The sequence below is a fragment of the Poecilia reticulata genome, linkage group LG5 (assembly GCF_000633615.1).
Source record: "Poecilia reticulata strain Guanapo linkage group LG5, Guppy_female_1.0+MT, whole genome shotgun sequence".
Taxonomy (NCBI): domain Eukaryota; kingdom Metazoa; phylum Chordata; class Actinopteri; order Cyprinodontiformes; family Poeciliidae; genus Poecilia; species Poecilia reticulata.
The window spans coordinates 23548698-23569258 of record NC_024335.1 but is presented as its reverse complement, the minus strand read 5'-3'; the positions used below and the strand labels follow the sequence as shown (position 1 = coordinate 23569258).

At 39.4% G+C, this 20561-nt stretch overlaps 1 protein-coding gene across 2 annotated transcripts in view; it reads right to left on the bottom strand.

Annotated features, from left to right (window-relative positions):
* srgap3 (SLIT-ROBO Rho GTPase activating protein 3) overlaps positions 1–20561 on the bottom strand; it is a 68204-nt gene that overhangs the window by 3282 nt on the left and 44361 nt on the right. Inside the window, exons 5-18 of one of the 2 annotated variants that reach the window (XM_008409847.2) lie at positions 16284–16469; positions 14808–14936; positions 9989–10210; positions 9783–9884; positions 9031–9228; positions 8738–8822; positions 6274–6301; positions 5164–5266; positions 3480–3540; positions 2849–2926; positions 2610–2744; positions 1954–2059; positions 881–1108; positions 645–718 (exon numbers count right to left, since the gene is read on the bottom strand). In XM_008409847.2, coding sequence (XP_008408069.1) covers positions 645–718; positions 881–1108; positions 1954–2059; positions 2610–2744; positions 2849–2926; positions 3480–3540; positions 5164–5266; positions 6274–6301; positions 8738–8822; positions 9031–9228; positions 9783–9884; positions 9989–10210; positions 14808–14936; positions 16284–16469 — 1735 coding nt within the window. Of the gene's footprint in view, positions 1–644; positions 719–880; positions 1109–1953; positions 2060–2609; positions 2745–2848; positions 2927–3479; positions 3541–4652; positions 4684–5163; positions 5267–6273; positions 6302–8737; positions 8823–9030; positions 9229–9782; positions 9885–9988; positions 10211–14807; positions 14937–16283; positions 16470–20561 lie in introns of both variants that reach the window. The other variant, XM_017304820.1, reaches the window with a different exon arrangement.

Genomic DNA, 20561 nt, shown 5'->3' with positions numbered 1-20561 from the left:
CACTGTTTACTCAAGTTGCCTTTAGCTTCAAACATCACCTAAGCCTTTTTGCCTTCAGAAGCTGCTGCAGCTCAGACTGAACATACTCAAGAGTGGAAATATAGTCGATGCAACCAGCCTGTCTGCACTTTGAGGTATTTTTGAGCCCAAAAGTCTGTAAGGGTGTTCTCTCATCTAAAATAAATGTGTGTACAGTGCCTCCCGCATTTATTGGTCCCACTGGTAAATATGTGTAAAACGCATTATAACAAACTCATCTTTTATTGCAGTAGCAGAGAGTCACATGGAAAGAATCTGTTTTTTTTGTAGTTAAATTTTTTATTTTACTTTTTTTTTTCTTTTTGCAAATTTACTAGGGTTAGTCATTTGTATAACCCTTATTAGCCAAAAAGAAATAAAAATACAGCACTCAGGATTCTACAGCCTTTCACAGGTTTGGAACAGACAGTGAGAGGAAACCGTGACCATTTTCCCCTGGGGCTCAATGTTTCTTCACTCCACGTTTTCTACTGGATTTAGGTCCAAGGACTGAGATCGGCTCATTGCATTGTAGAGGCTTTTGTTTCAAATGCCATTAAAGCTGAAAGCATTCACATACAATAATGCTAATGCTTTGCTATTTAACACCTCAGCAGTGTATTTACCTTCATCACTAGTGTGTGGCTCAGTCCCATTGTCAGCTTCATCGATGGTTCCTGGTTCACTGTGGGGACTGTCACTACACAAAGAAATGTGAAGTGACATTTCATCACTAGTAACTTACACAGCAAAAGCTATTTCCATGCACAAACTGAAATAATAAATCTTGCTGACAAATAGGAGAATAGGAAAATGACTCTAATTTTCAATGAGTTTATCCCCGGATAACGGCGCCACTCACCAATACTCTTCCCCGCCCGTCATGCACTTCTCGTAGACCGGCCCGTCCAGCTCACGCTGATTTGGGAAGATGACTTCATGGTTGATGATGATGGTCTTGATGACTTCGTTGACATGTGCCTGACACGCCACGGGGTCCTGGCCGTCCGGGATGGGCATCAGAGTGGGGCCGAAGCAGATGGCTAAATTGTAGGGATCCATCATGTTTTCATCGCTGTACTGGGAAAGACTGAGGGGCAAGAAAGCAGAGGTTGTTAATCCCGCCTGCATGTGGCTGATTTGTGATATTGTTGAAGACAGCAGCACTTTATTTTTTAAACATATAGCAAGAGAGATTGGAGAGACTAAAAAGCAGTTGAAAAAAATCTGCTGAAAGAAGAAAGAAATGTCTGTGAATTGAGGATTATGTTTTATTTGGAGTTGTTGGGAAAGATCAGAGCTTTTCTATGAAAGGGACAGTGATAAAAGATAAATCTTGCAACGGGACTTTGTTTCAAAGGAACACAGTTTCACATGCTTCATTTCACAGCTGTGACATTTGCTTTAAAAGCGTTTGCAATCACCCAACATATTGAAATCCACATATATATCCTCCACTGCAGAGCAACCCTGTTTAACCAAATCTTTCAGTGGAGCAACAGGAAACCATAATCAGTCTTTGCACATTATTAGCAGACTAAGTGTGGGCAGAAACAGTGCAGCTGGAATCGCTCCAACAGAGCATGATATAAAGTCAGTGTCTTTGATCTGCAGGCAGCAAGTAAAGGTAGCATTAATAACATCCGTTATTAGAAGAATATTACGCCACTGCAGACGGATATGAGTTTTCAGATCTGTACATAACTTCTCAAACACATGTAAGATTGCATATCGAGCATATCGAGTCTCCTTCCTTTACTTGCAATCTATTTGGTGTTTGCTCAACACAGAGGAGAATTACATTTGCATGCAAAATAAGGTACAAGATTCAGTGTTGTCTCCTCTGTAGGGGTTATGCGAAGCACAGACTCATCTTTGCACGCTGTTTGTTACAGAGGTGGAGGTGTGAGTTGAGATTTAAGGACTAAAACTCACTGATTGAGAAATGCAAAAAGGTATCTCATGACGATTATGACGGTGCGAGGAAGAGTGACGACTATCTGCTGGATGTGATGGGCTCTCTCCGCTTCTGACTCCAGCTCTGAAACAGCAGAAAGTAAAAAAAGATGGCAAACATCAATGAGAAATAATTTCACTTTGACATGGTCGCTTGCCGAGAAAAAGCACATTGAATGATTTTTTAACACAAACATGTAATTACTACAAATGTTTGTGTTAAAACTGCAGAGGTTTTTTTTTGTTTGTTGTTTTTTTTTTTTTTTGTTCCCAGTTCTTATTTAGGTTTTTTTTTTTTTTTTTAATGATCAGGCCTGACAGTGCAGTCTGGAAATAATCTAAGATCAGAAGTGAATGATGCGATTGGAAATAGTGTAGAAATGTGAATATTTCCCACATATTTTTTCATTTCTTTTTTCATGTTTACCCAGACCTGGAAAATACTTCTGGTAAATGTGTATCAAGCTATTTTTATCAGCCTGGTTCTCTGAGGCACATCACAGGCACACAGTGGTATGATTAGGTCCATGTCGGGTACGGCACAGTCTTATTTCTAAGAAAACGTAAGGTGTCAATTTTCCTTTTCTTCATTTTGTGAAAATCCCATCTTGTTTAAGTCTTTTCTGCTGACTCACTGATGGTGGAGATGAAATCCAGGAAACGCTCCTTCGGGAAGAGTGGGTTCTCCAGCCCTCTGAAATACAGCTTCAGCACTCCTGCCACTGAGTTAATATCGTGGTCATTCTGGTCGTCAATCAGTGGGTCCTCACCTAAAAGAGAACAAAATCTGATGAGAAAAAACTTCGGGCTGAACTCATTTGTTCCATTTAAGTGCTCTGGACATAAAAACTGGGAACGCAGAAGATGGACTCACCTCTTTCAAATGAGTTTTTGATGTCGTTGACTTCCACCTGTGATCCTGGCACGCGAAATATCCCCTGCTGCTGCAACCCTGGGAGAAATCCAAACCAGATTTTACTGATTTAGAACTAGGCCGGCTGTCACTATCTTGAAACCACATCGCCAGCTTCATGACAGAGCTTTGGAAACGTATAACACGGGGCAGGAAATGTAATCTAGTCGTAAAGAGAGAGATACGTATTTTTTCCAGGCAAGGGCCCCCTCAGTGAGCCGGCAGCATGTGGTTTTAGTTAGAGGCTCCTAATCAGTTTTCTGTAGTTTCATTAGGTCCAGATCCAGAGCAGAGGCCTGCAGGCCACAGCAACGAGCTGAAGACAGATGTGAAGGTAGACAGGGAGGAAGTCTAAAGAGGTTAGGGGGGGCGGACCGAACCCGACGAAACAAAGACCAGTTGGAGACTCAAAACTCTGTGTGTGATCTGTTGTCAAGTTGCAGTCAGCCAGCTGAGAGCTTCAAAGAGTGTGCCAGTCAGTGCTTGTCCGTTGTAAAGGTTAAACAGGAGCACAACGAACTTATTTTATTGTTTCGTTTTACTGCCTTTTTGCTCTGAGGAAACGGCGATAAAAGCACAAAGCGAAACTTACCGTACAGGTTGATGTATCTGACGCAGCTTTCAACAACAAGCGGAATCGGTTGGCCCGAGTCCTGAAACGTTGTGAGACAAAAGATAAATATATGCATATAAAAGACACGTTCAATCTTATGAACATTGTAAATAATGATTCTTGTTGCATGTGCAGTGACGTGCAAAAGCTTTCATTCCCCTTGGAAATCGCAAAGTAGTCCTCAATTGGGAAGCAGAAGGAAGAGGATATGTGGTTTTAATTTGTTTTTACAAATAAAAAATTTTAAAAGTGTGGCACGCATAAGCATTCAGCACCCTGAGCCATTACTTGCATCTTGTTTGACCCAGAGAGCTTTTTACACATGTTGGCAAACTGCAAACAGAACTTCTTGCATGTTTCTCTCAAGGACTTTCTTCTTGCCTCCATTTCTAAAAGGCCAAATGTGTGGAGAGCTAAGCTAAAAGTTATTCTTTTTCTTTTCTGGTTAATGCTCTGCTTACTTGACTTGATGTTGATGTGTTGGTAGGTTTGCTGGTATCCTCTTTTGTCTTTCAAACAATAGAATGCATGGTGCTTTGTAAGATATTAAAACCTAAGTTATTGTTTTATAACCTAACCCGACTTTCTCCCTGTGTTCCTTCAAGATGTGGTTTGTTCCCCAAATGTTCTTGAATAAATCACAGAGTTCTTTAATAATTAGGTGATTTCTGAGTGTAACTGGTTGCCAGGACTGCATTTAGGAGCACCAGAGCAAAGGGGCTCAGTTCAAATGTATGACAGACTGGATGTTTATTTGAAAAGAAATTAGTAAACCTCTTATGGTTTTTCTCACATCTCTATTTGTTCAATCACATAAAATCCGTATAAAATGCATTCAAGTTTTTGGTTGTGGCATAAAAATTTAAGTGAGTTCAAAGGGCATGAGAGGGATATGAAAACTTTGGCAAGCACTGTACCAGAGCCATCTGGCAATCATATCAATCTCTAACTGTGCAATATGTAAATCACAACAAGTAGAACATGTTTTATTAGATAACAGAAGGAAAGTGACAAAAAATACCCAAAAAACTGAAGTTGTACTGAATATTTTTCAAGTGCAGCACAGCAGAGGAATGTGAGTAAGTACTATAAGTACAGCGTTAGTCTGGTGTTGCTGGCAGCCAGAACTACATTCTCTAATAGCAGTGATACCTGAATACGAGTTCGGGCATTCCTTCTTCCTCTGGGAAAGAAAGCAGCAAAGCAGAGGAAGAAGAGACAGAGAAACCACAGGGTTAGAAGAAAAGCTCAGATTGTTATTGACCCTGCTGCGGGTTAAGGGCGGTTAAACACAGGGATTCACAATGGGATGCTACAGAGTGCAGTCAGGACTGGGTGCAGAAAGGGGACAGAGCAAAGATGCTGTTTTCTCCTGTATCTCAGTCATCACTGGCTGACTGGGTTTAGACAGGAAGCTGAAGACTCTAAATTGTTCTTCAGGGAAATAAAGGGACGATTGATAGCCAGTGTCTCCATATATACCAGCAGGACTATGGAAGGAAGGAGCATTAGAGGTTAAACCAGGGTGTTATGACCAAAAGGCAGCTGGAAAAGGGAGGAGCGGAAAGCTAAATTTTGTGAGAGAATAACAGTGAAGGTTCTGGCTGCGTTCCCTCAGATCCTGTAGGGTTGCTCAGTCATACAACACCACCACCAGGGGTACCTTGATGAAGGTCTCCATATTGCCGTTAAACAGTTTATGGTTAAACATGGAGCGTGGCCTAGGTTTCCGCATTTTCTGTGGTTTAGGGGGGAGGGTGGGCGGCCTAGGAATAATTGACAAGGGGGACAAAAATACCACAATGTGAAAAGGAAGAAAGCAAAATAAAAAACATACATAGTTGCTCATCAAAAGCTATAGATATATAAAACTTTCACTTAAATTTGACCTTTAAACTGAAAAAAACAAAAACAAAACAAACAAACAAAAAACAAGAATTTGGTTTAAAAAAATACCTTAAAACAATTACATTACAATTATATAACATTTTGGATATTTTACAGTTGATTCTTTACATTTTAATTAAAAATTAAAACTTCAAATTAGGAAGATGAATAATAAATAAGGTTTTCATATCGCTCTGTTAGAATTACAGGGTTCATACACATTTCCTTATCAAATTTCTAGAGACAAATTTCCCAAAAATCTCCTTTGGTTTGGTTTGGTTTGGTTTGGATTGGTTTGGATTGGATTGGATTGGATTGGATTGGATTGGATTGGATTGGATTGGATTGGATTGGATTGGGATGGATTGGATTGGGATGGATGGATGGATGGATGGATGGATGGATGGATGGATGGATGGATGGATGGATGGATGGATGGATGGATGGATGGATGGATGGATGGATGGANTGGATGGATGGATGGATGGATGGATGGATGGATGGATGGATGGATGGATGGATGGATGGATGGATGGATGGATGGAGACACACAAATGGTTTCATAGATGGTATTTCAATTTTGTTTAAAAAGGAAAATCTTTTAGGGAAGGGATACAAGGTAAAATGCCTAAAAACAAAACTGTTTTTAAAGTAATTAAATAATCACATCTTTGTAGGGACCCAAAGATGTGAAAAATAGTCTTGAATGAGTTGGAACCTTTTATTATTATTATTATTAATTGAGTCAAATCCAGAAAAAAAAGACAGCAAATTAAAAATAAAAAAAATAATAAAAAAAGGTTAAAACCACTTGTTTTTGCACAGGATATCCATAATCTAACCCTTGTTCATAGCAGTAAAGCTGAGACTGAGACCAACATCTTACCTCGTCGTTCCACACTCGGCTCTTTCCCCTGAGGAAGAAACAAAGGAGGAACTTGTCATATTCTTGTGTCTTTATGTTACACATTATGCGGAGTCCAATCAGTGTTCTGTCCCACTAAAGGATTTCAAAACAGACAGAATCACTGCTGAAGACAAGATAGATAGAGCTGCGCTAACACCATTCAAGGGACAAAGCCTGTAAACAGTCGTCGGGCCCCAGGGGACACAAGAGGCCCCCCTAAAACTCAGGCGGTCTCTGACGAAACAGGGGTGGCTGCAGTGTGTGCAGGCTGTGGAGGGAGGGATCCATCTGCGGTGACATTGAATGATGTCTGTACTGGTTCACCGAGCCTTTTGTTGTGGCTTTCCAGCAGCACAGGCACAGATTGATTCCCCACAAATAACCTCGTTTCATTCATTTAACAGAAGATTTGAACAGAAATGTGGTTTAGAAGTGAGGAAAACATTATGACACCCCACTCGTAATAGCTGGGGACTCCCTTTAGGCAAAATAACTTCTGTCAGATGGTTCTTGTTGCGTTACACCAGTATATGACATCAGTCTAAGAAAAGTTTGATCCTCATTTCAGCCATCAGACGTTTCAGTGGTTCCTTACTTTCAAGTCGACCGACTTTTTAAAAGGATAAAGGTCTGGACTTGCCCCAGGACTTTTCATTTCAGATCAAAATGAAGCAAAACTGAACCTTTCAACATGACGATGACATAAAACAGCATTAAATCTGTCAAAGAGTAGCAGAGAATTAAACTACGTTTCAGCTTCAACTGTTTTACAGGCCGTTTTATATTTTATTCCAGCTCCCTCTGATACGCGGTAGATTTCCATGTTGTTTGGAGAGACTCAAATGTTGTTTGAGTATCTCCACCTCCATGCTTCTCTGTTGGTGTGAGGTTCTTCTCCTGGATTTCTGCAGTTGGTCTAAGCCGAACATGTTTGCTGTTATCTATCATGGTGTCTTGATGATTCAACTTTAGACTCCTTTCTCCAAATAACGTTAATTCAGAAGTCCTGGTCTTTGCCTGTGTTCCAAGTGGCACTTGTTTTTGTTCTTAGAGAGCAAAGGTTTCCCTCTCATTTAACTCACATTAAACTTAAACCTGATGCTTTTCTAATCAAGAGTAGCAAGAGCCTGCTGACATTTTAGTGTTTTTAGAGACACCGTAAGGTCTGCTTTCAACATGAACTTGTCTGAAATGTTTGGAAGAGTCGGTGGCCTTCAAAACTTTAAATTTCCACACACAAAAAAATCCACGAAGAGAAAGCCGTCTCTACTTTTAAACAGCTCACCTCAAAATTAAAGACCTTTTCAAGTGTTAGAAATAGTAATCAACTTTTGACAAGACAGACGCTGAATGACCACTTGCGAAACTTAGGTTGAGATAAATACATGCATATATATTTAGCACAGAGCCACTCGGTGCCAGACCTTGATATTATGTTTTTATTAACACGCACAGCAAGATGTAAACGCCATGTGGCGCTAACCAGTTTCATCCCGTTCCCTCTGTCATCCTGACGCCACCCACGCACAATCACAAACACCCTGTTCTGAGCGCGAGGCGGCCAGCTAATGAGCACGACTCGACCGTGATTTATCGACTAAATAATTAAACATGGGTGGTACCTTTTTGGGCACCATATGGTCTGCTCCTGCGCTCTCTCAGCTGCTCCACTGTGGACACTTGACCACAGAATAAAGTGTTTATGAGTGTAAAAGAGACTATGATATTTTGCCAGCATGGAACCAACCAACTGGCAATTTGAGGTCATAAATGAATAGGTCCTGAGTGTGAAACCCATAAAAAATATGTGTGAGTTCGTGTGAGCAATTCGAGATCTAAGCTGGTCATTTTCATATTAGGCGCAACCCTGATGGAGGAGCAGCTGCAGAAACGGGCCCCGTTTTGATCCAGCTGATTGATTGGGTGTAAAGCTGTTCATCACGACTGAGGTGACAAAGAGGCCCCGGGGGAAATAGGTGGAGCCAAGGTAATCCCTTTCCCTTACAGCCTGGAAATGGAAACCCTTGCAGTGACTAGCGAGTATATTCACTAAACGGATAACACTCTAACCAGCAGAGATAGCACAATGAGGAATGAGCACCTCAAAGTAAGTGTGGTCTGTTTCCTGTGTGACATAAGTCCTTTTGAAACTCACTTCTCTTTTCTGTTCCCTGCTGCCTTTCAAAGAATGTCTTTTGTGGAAATGCAAACAAACAAATTGATTGGCCTCTGTATTAAAGAAGATAAATCAGCATAATCTCACAGCAAAAATCGCTTAATCTGAAAATATTTATGCAGTGGAGAAAGACCCTTGTTTTTAAAATTACTGTGGGTATAATTATCTGTACCCCTAAATAAACGTAACCAAAATGTTTTTGATCTTTAAAAAACAAACAAACAAACAAACAAACAAACAAGTGTGATAAATAAAAAGTCTATTTACCTTCTCCCAGCGTCTGCTTCAGTAAGTCATGCTTCGCCTGCAGTTTGATGATGAGGTTACTGCCATTCAGGTACTCCTTAAATTTCTAGGAGGGGGGAGACGGAAGTGAAATGAGTTAAAGGAGTCAAACGGAGTTAATCTATCATAAAAGTTAAACAGTTCAGGATCAAAGAAATGGCAGAAATGAAATTTATTGTAGCTCCAAGTCTATTTTCAGAGCATGTGGAAGAGCAGAGTGACGCTCACAGAGGGCCGACGCTCATTAGGAAGCAGACGGGTCGACACAGACTCACCGAAAAGTAGAAGGTTTCGGTCTCTTGCTGGTTTGACCTCCTCTTGGCTACGTTGAGCTTGCTCATGTATGACTCAGAGGCCACAGACTTGATGGACTCAGTGGAGCGGCTGTGCTGAAAGGCATCTGACACGTCAAAGTCCTCCACTGTCAGCATGTCCTGGAGCGTTTGCATGGTTGCATCCAAGGTCTTCCTCACCTGGATGTGTGGGAAGGAGTGAAGATAACAAAATTGTTTTTTTTTTTTTTTTTTTTTGATCAACGGTTCAAGTAACTGTTTTGAATTCTGGCTTGATGATAATAACAAATCAGCCTAGAGTGACCTGAATTAGGTAGATTAGAACATAATCAAGGCATAAATTGAGAGCATCCTGCAGGCCCATATTAGACTATGATGAACCACATTGCTTTTGACATGACGAAGAGGCTTTTTGATTAATAAATGTCGGTCCCATTAATGGCGCGGCTGTTCAATTTTCTCTGTTAATACAACACGAGAAGATGAGGCTCCAGAGTCATTAGCACCTCTGTTTACATCTGTCTGCTCTTTATAAAGGAAAACCTTGGCTTCTTGATAAAACAGCCAGTCTCAGGGACACATAGGGTTCGACTCCTGCAGAGTTGAGGGAATTGGGGAGTAATTGCAAAGAGAACAGATGGCGATGTAGATATTCTGCTTGGTGTTTTACCCTTCAGCGGCGTGACAGTCTAGGGGAAATGAGAAGCATTCAGACAAATCTCATAAATCCTTACTTCTTCGTTCTCGATCTTTAGTGTTGCTAACCGAGACTGCAGCTGGTGGTAGCGCATCAGGAGCTCAGTTTGCACCGGCTGCTGGGCGCTGACCTGGCACACCTGAGGAGAACAAGCGGGTTGGGTTCCGCAGAACAACCTGAGGTGTTCAGAACTACCTTATAAAAAGCCAGATCCAGGGAATGAAAGCATTTACATCCTCTCACCTCATCCCCCATGTGCGGCAGGTATTCAAAGCGCATCGGGGGACAGAACACCTGGTTATGCATATCCATGATCTTGTGCTTATCGCTGCGAGAGTCCAGGTTGTCCACCGCATTCTCAATGATATCCAGTCCCTCGTGGCGCGACGTCTCCAGGTTGTACTCTGCAGACAAGTACGTCCTGAAGGTGCGCGCCAAGCTGGCATGGTAGCCAAGATCACAGCACTTTGAAAGAAAAAATATAAAGGACAAATGGCAATAAAAATTATAATTAGGCATCTTCAAGAGGGACTGCAAAGAAATAGCTTCTTAGCAGAGTTTCAACAACGTGAGAAGTTAAAATTATGTGTCTTCAGTAGAGATGTGCCGATCAGGTTTTGTCCTGCCGATTCCGATTCCGATCACCCATGAGGGCCGATCACCGATGCCGATCACCGATACTGATCACATAATTTTAATTTTTTTAATCATAAGCACTACCGGTTACATTATATGGAAAAAGAAACCATGAATTCACCTTAATTTAGACAAAAACTTGTTTTTAATAACTTTTTCCAAGAAAAAAACAAAACAGGTATTGTGCAAATTGTACTGCTATCAGTAATACTATCTTTAACAGACTGATAACATATGAAGGTTCTGAAGAGGCTAAATAATACAAAAAGTCAAAATAAAACCTCTCAACATTGCCAAAGAAATTCAAGTATAAAACTTAACATTCAAAGGCAAATACAGGTTCCATTACAATAAACAATCCTGAGTTACTGAATGAAACTCTCCTGATAGCATGGCGGCTAGCTGATTATTGCTAGTTCTAATTGGCTGTTTCTGACTGAGCGGAGTAATTATGCAGAACATCGATTATTTTTTTAGAGATTATCTGTCTCATGTTAGGACAGCGAAAGTTTTAATACGTATGTAAAATGTATTTTTTTAGGTTAGATGCTGCAGCTTTAAACAGAGATTCGGTGTGAGAGTCACTACCAGGTGGAGCAGAAGCGGCGCTCCGTCTGTGAAATAGACAGAGCTACAGCGAGTGCAGAACCAGCGTCTTACATCGCAACTCGAAGACATAAATAGTTTTGCGGGTTATTTGTTTAGCTTTCTGACCGTCATGCTGAGTGTTTGTAGCTGTGCGCTGCTTTACCTGCTATCTGATCCTCCATATGTCTTTTTTACTGCAGTGAGCCTCGATGTAGCCAAACTCCGTCAAGTATAGCATTGTTTTTATGTCGTATTAGCTTCGTTGTGTTGATGCATTTTGACGTGCTTCAATTTTCCGCCGCAACAGGCAAACTGTGTGATCGGCAACAAGAGACCGTGATTGGCGATCACCGATCATACACTTTTTCACGGAAATCGGCCGATTATGATCAGTGGCCGATCGATCGGCACACCTCTAGTCTTCAGCTTGTTTAGGTGTTTAGGCAAGAACAAATTGGTCCCTATAATGATATATGAAGAGTTACATTCTCAAAAGCAGTAAGATTTTCTGTTATAAGGATTCCTAAGGTTTATTGTAATGAACTGTGTTATTCCATTATGAACAGAATAAAACGAAGTGATAAAGTTGTGTATAGCAGATACTTAAACATTTCTATTCTGTTTAGACAAAAATGAATTAGAACCATGTACTTTTTTCTAAAACTGCAATATTTTAATCACACAATGATAATCTCATAATGCAAAAATACATTAAAGGCTTCCTCACTATGATAGCATAGAAAGCCCTTGTGCAGTGCTGTACCTTACTCAGAGCACCTCAGAGTGTATGTTTGAGCCCCTTTAATTGACTAAATGCCTAATCATGCCCTGCTACATGGTAATGCTTAAAAATAGAAGAATTACAGGAGCTGGCACTGCGCTACACGAGGGATAATTACAGAGTCTTATCACACAGAGCTGTATGAAGTAACCTAATTAGGCAGAGGATGCTACTGACGACGTTTAAAGGGAGCTAGGGGCAGCTGACAGCACTGTAAATCACCAAGTAAACACTCTTTAAAACTCTTTAGCGCTGAGGAAGTTGTCTCGCCCCCTTCTGCACAAGCATCATTTCGACTCTCTGTCAAGTCGACTCAGTAGACCCAAATCTAAGGGGAGTAAATTGGCCCCTTTTTATAAACAAGCAAACACACTGAGAATGTATGCATACAAATCCAGAAGCAGCTGGGAGCCAGAAGACGACCGAGGAAGCTTAAACACCGTGAAACATTTGAGCCGTATTTAGTTGTGTCTACTGTCTTCTACTCTTGAAGTCAAATGAATTTAGCGAGTTTTATATTTTGAACCTAAAATGTATGAGTTTGCGAAGGATACATTTATGGCAGTAAGTTGTGTTAACCTCCAAGAGTTGAATAAACTAGCGTTTCTAGGTTAGCAAATAAAAAAAGCTATTTTTGTATCCTGAGATTGGAGTGCATTACATTGATGTGACTCTTGTCTTTTATTAAGGCAAATGTTTATTTTAATCCAATTTTCAGTTTGGAAAAGGTTGAGGACAATGTCCTGTTCACACTGAAGGGGCCAAATTTATTTAAATAAAATTCATTATCAGATCAGAAATGTTGTTTGTGTATTTTGAAACAATAATTTTTAAACAAGAATTTAAATTAAGTAAAATAAGTAGTTATTTTAACTTGATAATGTGAGTAAAAAAATAACACAGAAATGTGTCATCTTTAACTAGGGGGAGGGCGTTTTTTTTCCTTTCATATTGTGAAATGATTATTTGGTTTAAATTGCAACACTAAATGAAAACTCACAATTCAAGATTAATGAGCTATCACAACTACAAACTTGTTTCTTGTTGTTAAATCAACTTCATGAACTTTAATTTCCGAGTTAAAGCAAAATCAAATTTCTTGTTGAGTGAAATTGCATTTTCAGTGCAGCAGGTCGACTTTCATTTTCAAGCTAAACCACCTTCAAATGTCTTACAGTGAATCCAAGCCCTGCTGATGTCTCTCGTTCTCATCACTGTTTTACATGCAAAGCAATTTAAGCTTGTTTGATTTACAACATGTTAGTTTTCAAGATATTCTGATACCCACATTTGCTACTCCATGCCTTGACACTACTAAGTAAACACCTGCAAAGCGATCGCAACTCATCAGCTGACTTTGAACAACCTATTTCCTGTAACACATTTTGCCTCCATGAGGTAAATAACCACCTCCAAGAGAACAATGTCTCGCTGTGACTGAGATATGACAAACAATGCATTTTTTTCTCACTTACTGTGGTGGAAAGATAAGTGAGGATTAGTTTAAATAGATGCACTTCACCAGGATTTGCAATGTCATGGACCATTTAGTGTCCAGGAACCAGATCCACAGCAGCAACCACACAATGAGGCAAAAGGGCAAACGCTCTCAAAATGTTCATCTATCATCTTTAGATTATTAAGTGACTGCAAATAGCTTCCTGCAAGTTTTTTTTAATAAGATGTGTTCGCTGAAACGTGACAATGCTCCTAAACTGATTGGACTGTAAGCTGACTTGAAATATGAGGAGCTCAACATTGTTTTAGATAGATTTCTTACTTTGAAGACTAATAATTTATTATTTTTTTTGTTCTGGTTGTCTTTGTCTGATTAAAAAGACATTGTTTGACAATGTGAAATAGTTTAGTGTGACAAAAAAAGTAAAAACTGAAACTTTCTCAGAACTGTATGCAAAAATTATGTGTGGGAAAAAAACTCCAGCATTTCTACCATGAATTTACTGCTAAACTGTCACATTACATCAAATCAAAGCCCCTATATCATAGTTTTAAATTTTCCTTATCAGTCGTTATCCCAGATTCTTTCAGCTCTATGTCTGCTTGTTTTTTCATTTCTGTGAAACCAATATTTTCTTTTACTCAAGGAAAGAGTTTTCCAAGAACCTTTTTCAGTTTTCATCTTCCATTTTCTTTTCCAGTCAGATCTCCAAAACATAATCGCGTTGAAACACAACAAAATTAGTTTAAACAAATTATCCATTGTAAAAAGTATAGCTTAACAGAAAAAAGTGGCAGAAAACATTTTCACTCACTTCCTTATGACTGTGGTGAAACAAATTAAGACTGTGGCAAAAGGCCACAAACTCTGTAATTGAAGGGGAAACTTTGATAAGTAATGTAATTAATGAATCAATTTTGCACCTCACTGCAAAAAAGGTGCACTGTGTGCAAAGACAAAGTAAGAATGTGTTCATTAAAAAGGAATGTTTCTCTTTTTCAATTCCCATTAATGTTCCTCTGGTCCCTCTGCGTCGAGCAACCGGAGCCAATCAGACGAACAGTTTCAAGCATACATTAGAAGCTGAGCGACCGTTTTAAACACTGGTGAAGAGTTTATAACAGCGCTGTTACCTTTCAGTTAAGACAAGACTGCATCAAATCTGCCTCTGAATCATTTGTATTTCACTGAATTTTACTCTGCCGAACTCCTAGAAGCAACTAATAAGCAACAACATGACAGAGACAGACAGAACAAATAACATTTTGTCAGCACAGACGAAGCCTCATTAATCTATCAGCGAGAAACACGCTTACACACCACTGTCGAAGTAGAACAAATGCATTGCGTCAGACTGTCAACAGTCACCGAAAGTTAGTGTCAAGGATTGTTACGCAGCAATTAATAATGAAGAAATGGCAGCATCTTCGTTTACCGAGGCCAGCAGAGCAGCTTGGAAAAAAAACAAACAGCAAACAGGCTGAGAGGGAATGAGACATGAGAGCAGATGGCGAGAAAAGTGACAGTGCTGCAGAGAAAAATCAACACCAGAGGTCCCGGCTGAGAGAGACAAACACATGCTCCGAGCGCATACTTACATCAATCATGTCGGAGACGTCGTGGATGTAATATTTTGCAACCACCGCATTGGTTGCTGCCAGGTTCAACAAATAGTCATTCCTGGCTTTTGTGCATTTCAGCTTATTCTCTGAGTACTTGGCTTGCCTCTGAGGAGGAGAGAAGAGAAACAAGAGGGGCAGGTGAAGGGAAAGTGCAGCTAAATTGAGCAATGGAGAAGTCTTCCTGTACACCAAGACAGTATTATGTTTGGAAAACTGAGCTGGATTTGCATTTTGTTAATGTTATTCCTCTCTACAGGTTTCCCACTGAAGGGATTCCTGTGGTTGCACCGAACAGGTAAAGGAACCAGATTTACATCCTATTTATGCTTAGCAACTCAACACAGTTGTCAATTTTAAATATTACTGAACAGCTTTATAAATCCCTGCATGACAGAAGTATGTTGAGATTTTGAGATTTGCTTTCTAGAATTTCACTGAATGCTAACCTGAGATAGCAACGGGAAACTTTATCTCACAACAACAAACAATGCATCACTTTCCTTTTACTTAACTCTGTTCTACTTTGTGCTGCTCCATCACCTACAATCTTAATAAAACACCTTGATATTTGAAGATGTAATGTGGCTAAAAGTGGGGTGTTTTTTTTCATGGCACTCTAGCTGAATATTTATCAAGTATATTTGTTTACCAACAGATTGGATTTTCAGTGCTTTAATTGTTTGGCAGATTAAAGCTATGCACTTCTCAGGCAAATCAGAAAAACAAAAAAGCCTTGTCTTCTTTATTGGTTTTGTACATTTCCCGACTCACTCGAGTTTTCTATTTCCAATTTCAAAAAGCTATTGTGCGCACAGAAGGAAGGAAAAATGAGTAACTCTCTTCCTTCCTTTGCATTCAACCCACTTCCATGCAGAGTAATAAGAGATGGGCTTGCAGTCGAGAGACAAAAAAAAAAAAAAAAGAGATGAATCCTCATTGCGACTCTGTGTTATAAATAGTCTGGAGCTTCCAGAGCAGGTGGAGCCACTGAAGTTCGCAGGCTAAGGAGAAGTTTTGATTCCCTGCTCCTCAGAGATAATAGGAGTTTCTCTATTTGCATAAAGAAATTCAGGAGTTAGCTCAGAATATAAAACGCCTGGTCGCGTCTGAAGGACAGAAGGCTCAAGAGAACAAGAGCCCGGCAAGTCTGGCAGAGAAAGCGGAAATCTGCATAAGCTGGAGAGGGAGTTGGGTTATTGCTGGGTTCGGATCTGGCTGAAGACCTCAGACTGCTCCTACGACTGTCCGATGTTAAACTGCTTCCTCTCGCTGCAAGACTTTTTCTCTCCAAATTTTCCAGCTCAAACTGTAAACATTTAAAATTGATGAGACTTTCCTCAAGGGTTTCTCAAGCCCAAGTCTTGAGTGGAGAGTTTAAAAATGTATATAGCACGCATAAATCCAGTGCAAGAGATAATTACACAACACTCTCCTCTTCTTACACACGCTTACCTTTTCTTTCATCTTCTCAATCTTCCTGGCGGAGCTGCGCCGCGGCTGGCGGTCTTCATGGCGCAGCAGGTTGACGTTCAGATCTCCGGACTTGCTGAACTGCTTTTCCTCCTGCTTTTCTGCATCTTTCAGCTTGCTCTCAGCGCTGATGCTCTCAGTGTGGTACATGTGGTACGTCTTCATCACCTGGAGGGAGACAAAAAATACATTGTTCCAGTTATACAAGTAGAGTGCATTTTTTTTTCTAAAGTGGGGTTGCTAGTAGTTGTTAACAGTCAGTCCAGATGATCGACCTCTTTCAAGTAAGAGACTGACTGTTGAAAATGACTCCACAATTCACCATTTTACAAAAAATAAAATAAAATAAATTTTAAAAATGTATGTAAATACTTAGTGGTTGTGCACCACTAAGTATCTTGAATTCAGCTTGCACTAATCTAAGTATTTTAATGACAACTAATCACCTTTTCAGTTTTGTTTTGTTTTGTCGTCCAAATTGAGTTAAAACTCGCAAAAAACTGAGATCTTCGGCAAAGAAAAACAACACAGAGAATGATAAATAAAATGCTTCTCTTACAAAGTTATGTTTTTTAGATGAATCAAGAAATGTAGAATTGAAAAGTTTCTCAGAAATATTTGTTAGCAGCCAGAGACGAAGGGTCGTCTTGTATTTTTCCCCCGCGGGTGGAATATGTTGGGACCATTGCACTCAAACTAACACAAGCTGACGTGGATTAATACATGCCACTCGAGCATTAAAACTGAAATTCCCAACACACCAATACGTGCCTGCCCTCATTTACACATCAGCCACACTTGTGCAATGAATTGCAACAGTGTTATTGTTGGTTTGAAGCCTCCTTATCTCAGCCTGCAGCATGAATAAGAAAAAAAATGAATCTGTAAAGGAAATATCATGTCTATTCCAGAGTTCATTGGTGTGAGAGTCTACTTTGATTTTTGCCTTTTCGTTGATGCCTGGTGGATCCGTTTGAGACGTCAATATCCCAGAAAACACAGATGACTCAACCGGAGGATTATTTAATTGGATGCAGGGTTGTTTACAGTTTTGTCCCACTTGTCAAATCTCCAATTTACCATCTCACCCCCGGCTCTTTTCTCACATTTTGTAAGTCCTGATGTTGTTTCACATGTTTTCTACAATTATTTTGTTACTTTGATCTCTTCTAACACAAAATATACCTCTTCCTCAAGACTAAAAAAATAAATCATCATTAGACTAGACAGAAGTGGCCTTAATATGTCTTAACCTGTCCCAGATGCTTCTGGAGAGACTCTCCTCTTCAATCTTTAAGCCTCATAAAGGAAAGTCCAGATGTGAGAGAGGCATCTTCAAATGGCTCAAGTGGACATAATTTACTATGAACACCTCAAGATGTTTGACAGTCAATATAAACAATCATCTAACAGCTGGATGCCTTTCATCTGGAAGCTGCAGATACGTTTTTTTTTGTTGGGTTACACAACTGTAATCTACCACTACTTCCTCTTTCATGTCAGTTGTGTATAAAAATGCAGCTTACGGTTGATGACACGTCAGCACAGAAGTTTTTACACATCTGATCAGTCAGGATACATGATGTGATCTCAGTAAAAGCCAGACTGCCACAAATTTTTTGGTAAGTCCAAAAGGTTTTCCAGTTAGGCTTTGGCAAACATATGCACTGCTAAAGGACTTTATGTAGTTGTGCAACAATGACCCAAAAGTTATGTTACTTAAGCCAATGCTATGCTAAGTCATAATGATTCAGGTGTAATAACCAAACAATTGAAACTGAAGAAATTATGTAAAACAATTTTTTGCAGAATACAATTTATTAAGAGCATTTTCCTTGGTGAAGAATAAATTAGGACACCCTCATATTATCTTTCAGAGAAAATGGTGAATATTACATACAGGTTTATCAGAGCAGCCACATATTTTTCTAACACTTTACACAACATTTTGAGCAATATACATTGCTGTTGTGATTTTGATTAACTTTTTCGAAAATTTGTTAAACCTCCAGTTGTCTCTGACTCTCTTATCTACAACACCTGCAGCGAGTAAGACTGAGTAATTTGCAGAAATGCTTTTGCTTTAGCTGTCTCTACAAAAAGTGTGTGTGTGCTTGAGTCCTGTGACAACAGCCAAGGGCTACCTAGTTTCTAAGCTGTGATTTAAAATAAAAGATGGTGAAATAAAAGGCTGGAGATTTTCTTAATGTGCAAAGTTTTTTTCTTAAACTAAAGCAAAAACCAAAGCAGATCTTCCAAAATATGCATCGACCAGATTGGTTAAAGTCACTAAAGGTAAGGATATAATAATAATAACAACAACAACAACAACAACAACAAAAACTATTAAAACTCTCTCTATAGATGTAAAGGGCAATACAAAAGAGGACAAAATACTTAATTCAGAATCACTTCGATACATACACTATAGAAATTCACAGCCTGGTTAAAAATATGCTTTACTACAACATCTTATCTTCAAGTCATCTGCTGCAATTACATCACTATCCCTGCACAATGAGGTGTAAAAAGCTGCGGTAGAATGATGACCTATCCTGGGAATATGCAGCCGCTCACCTCATGGAGACCTAATGTTCATAACTTGGAAATAAATGACATACTGTTAATTAATGCACTGCAGTAAAAATATGCCTGCCTCCCTACACAGCTCATTTGTTGCTGCCTGTTTTTGCCTCTTGACAATCTCAGAAGTTTGAGATTGTCAAACTAATTTTAGTATCAGATAACCAGAGTTAAACAATTTTGAAACGAAAGTTTTATTTATTAATGGTTAGGGTTGGTATGGATGTCTGTATGTACAGCAGCTCAGGGTTTCCCTCAGTGTATTATAAGCCTGGCGGGCCACCCGGCTAAGCGATGTTTATTTAAGTTTTTAAAAAATTTTGCATTTTTTGAGACTCTATAGTTGGTGTTCAGATATTAATTTTCCAAACTCCCTGTAACACATAATTATCAAGTGATATTTTCAAATTTCCTGTCAATTTTAAACATTTTTTAACTGGAAAACGCAGCGCGCCGCTGGATGTCATTGCTCAGCCCAAACCACCAGGCTTATCTAGAGGAAACCTTGGCAGCTTTAACACTTCTTAAAATTGTCTTCAGTGTAATCATTATAAACGATGTGTCTGTTCAATAATGGTAAAAAATCTCTACAAAAGTTGGACCAGTTCATGGAAGCAGACCGTATAAAACAATCTGCCTAACAGGCCTACGAGTTTCACCAAATTCACAGAAAATAAATGAAGTTCAGTGTAGCTTTACTGGACTTAAACAGAAACAATGAATGAGGAACATCACAAACCAAAAGAGTAAAGCTACATCAAAACCAGACGCTGCTGCTGTTGACAAAAGAAGACCTGTATGTGAGACAGACGTGCAGATATGAGACACAAGGTGGCGGATCCGAGAGATAAGAGGAGCTGCGTCTTTATTGATCCCAGGAGGAAATGTTGTCGGCACGGCAGGATATTAATTCAGGTAGAAACCAGGAAAGCAATATTTCTCTGATCTCTGCTGATGACACCAGCAATAGGAAGTGCCGACTCATGACTTTCCTTCATTTTCTCAACTCTGAGCCAGTGCTAATATCAAGTTAAATGTTTCTTTTACTTTAGAGAAAAGTAAACAGCCACTGGGGTCGACACGTACATTACAGAAACACAATTCTCCAGGTTTTTTTTCCAGTTTCATGATGCAAAGCATCAAGAGATACATGGATACACGAATATTATAAAATATAATAACTGACTAAGAAGTTCTTTGGAATGTAATTTGTTCAGCTAATTGGACTTCAGAGAAGTAAAGTGTGCAGACAAAATGAAGAAAATTACCCAAAACTTGGAAATACTTAACAACTCTGACTGAGAGTTTGACAAAAATGAAAAGACAGAAGACCATAAGCACAATCTCTTTGCACCAAGTGTATCAAATGAAAAAAAAAAAAAAAACAGTTTTAAAAAGTATTTTGTGCCAAATGTACTGGCTTCTGCACAGAAACGATTCATTTCAACGACAGACAGTTTGTTGATGTAGAGTTTCTTTCTCCATCTGAGCTGCAAAGTTTTACGTAACTCCCACAAAGTGTGTGTCAATGAGGCTCCATTAGGATGCTTAATTATCTGCCAGATCTTAGCAGAGGCCAAGTAGATCATCATAAGAGGGGCCATCTGAGTTTTATTACACTTTCTGAAGGAGGAAAATGGAGAAAGTAAATTTGTAATTAAAAAAAAAATATATATA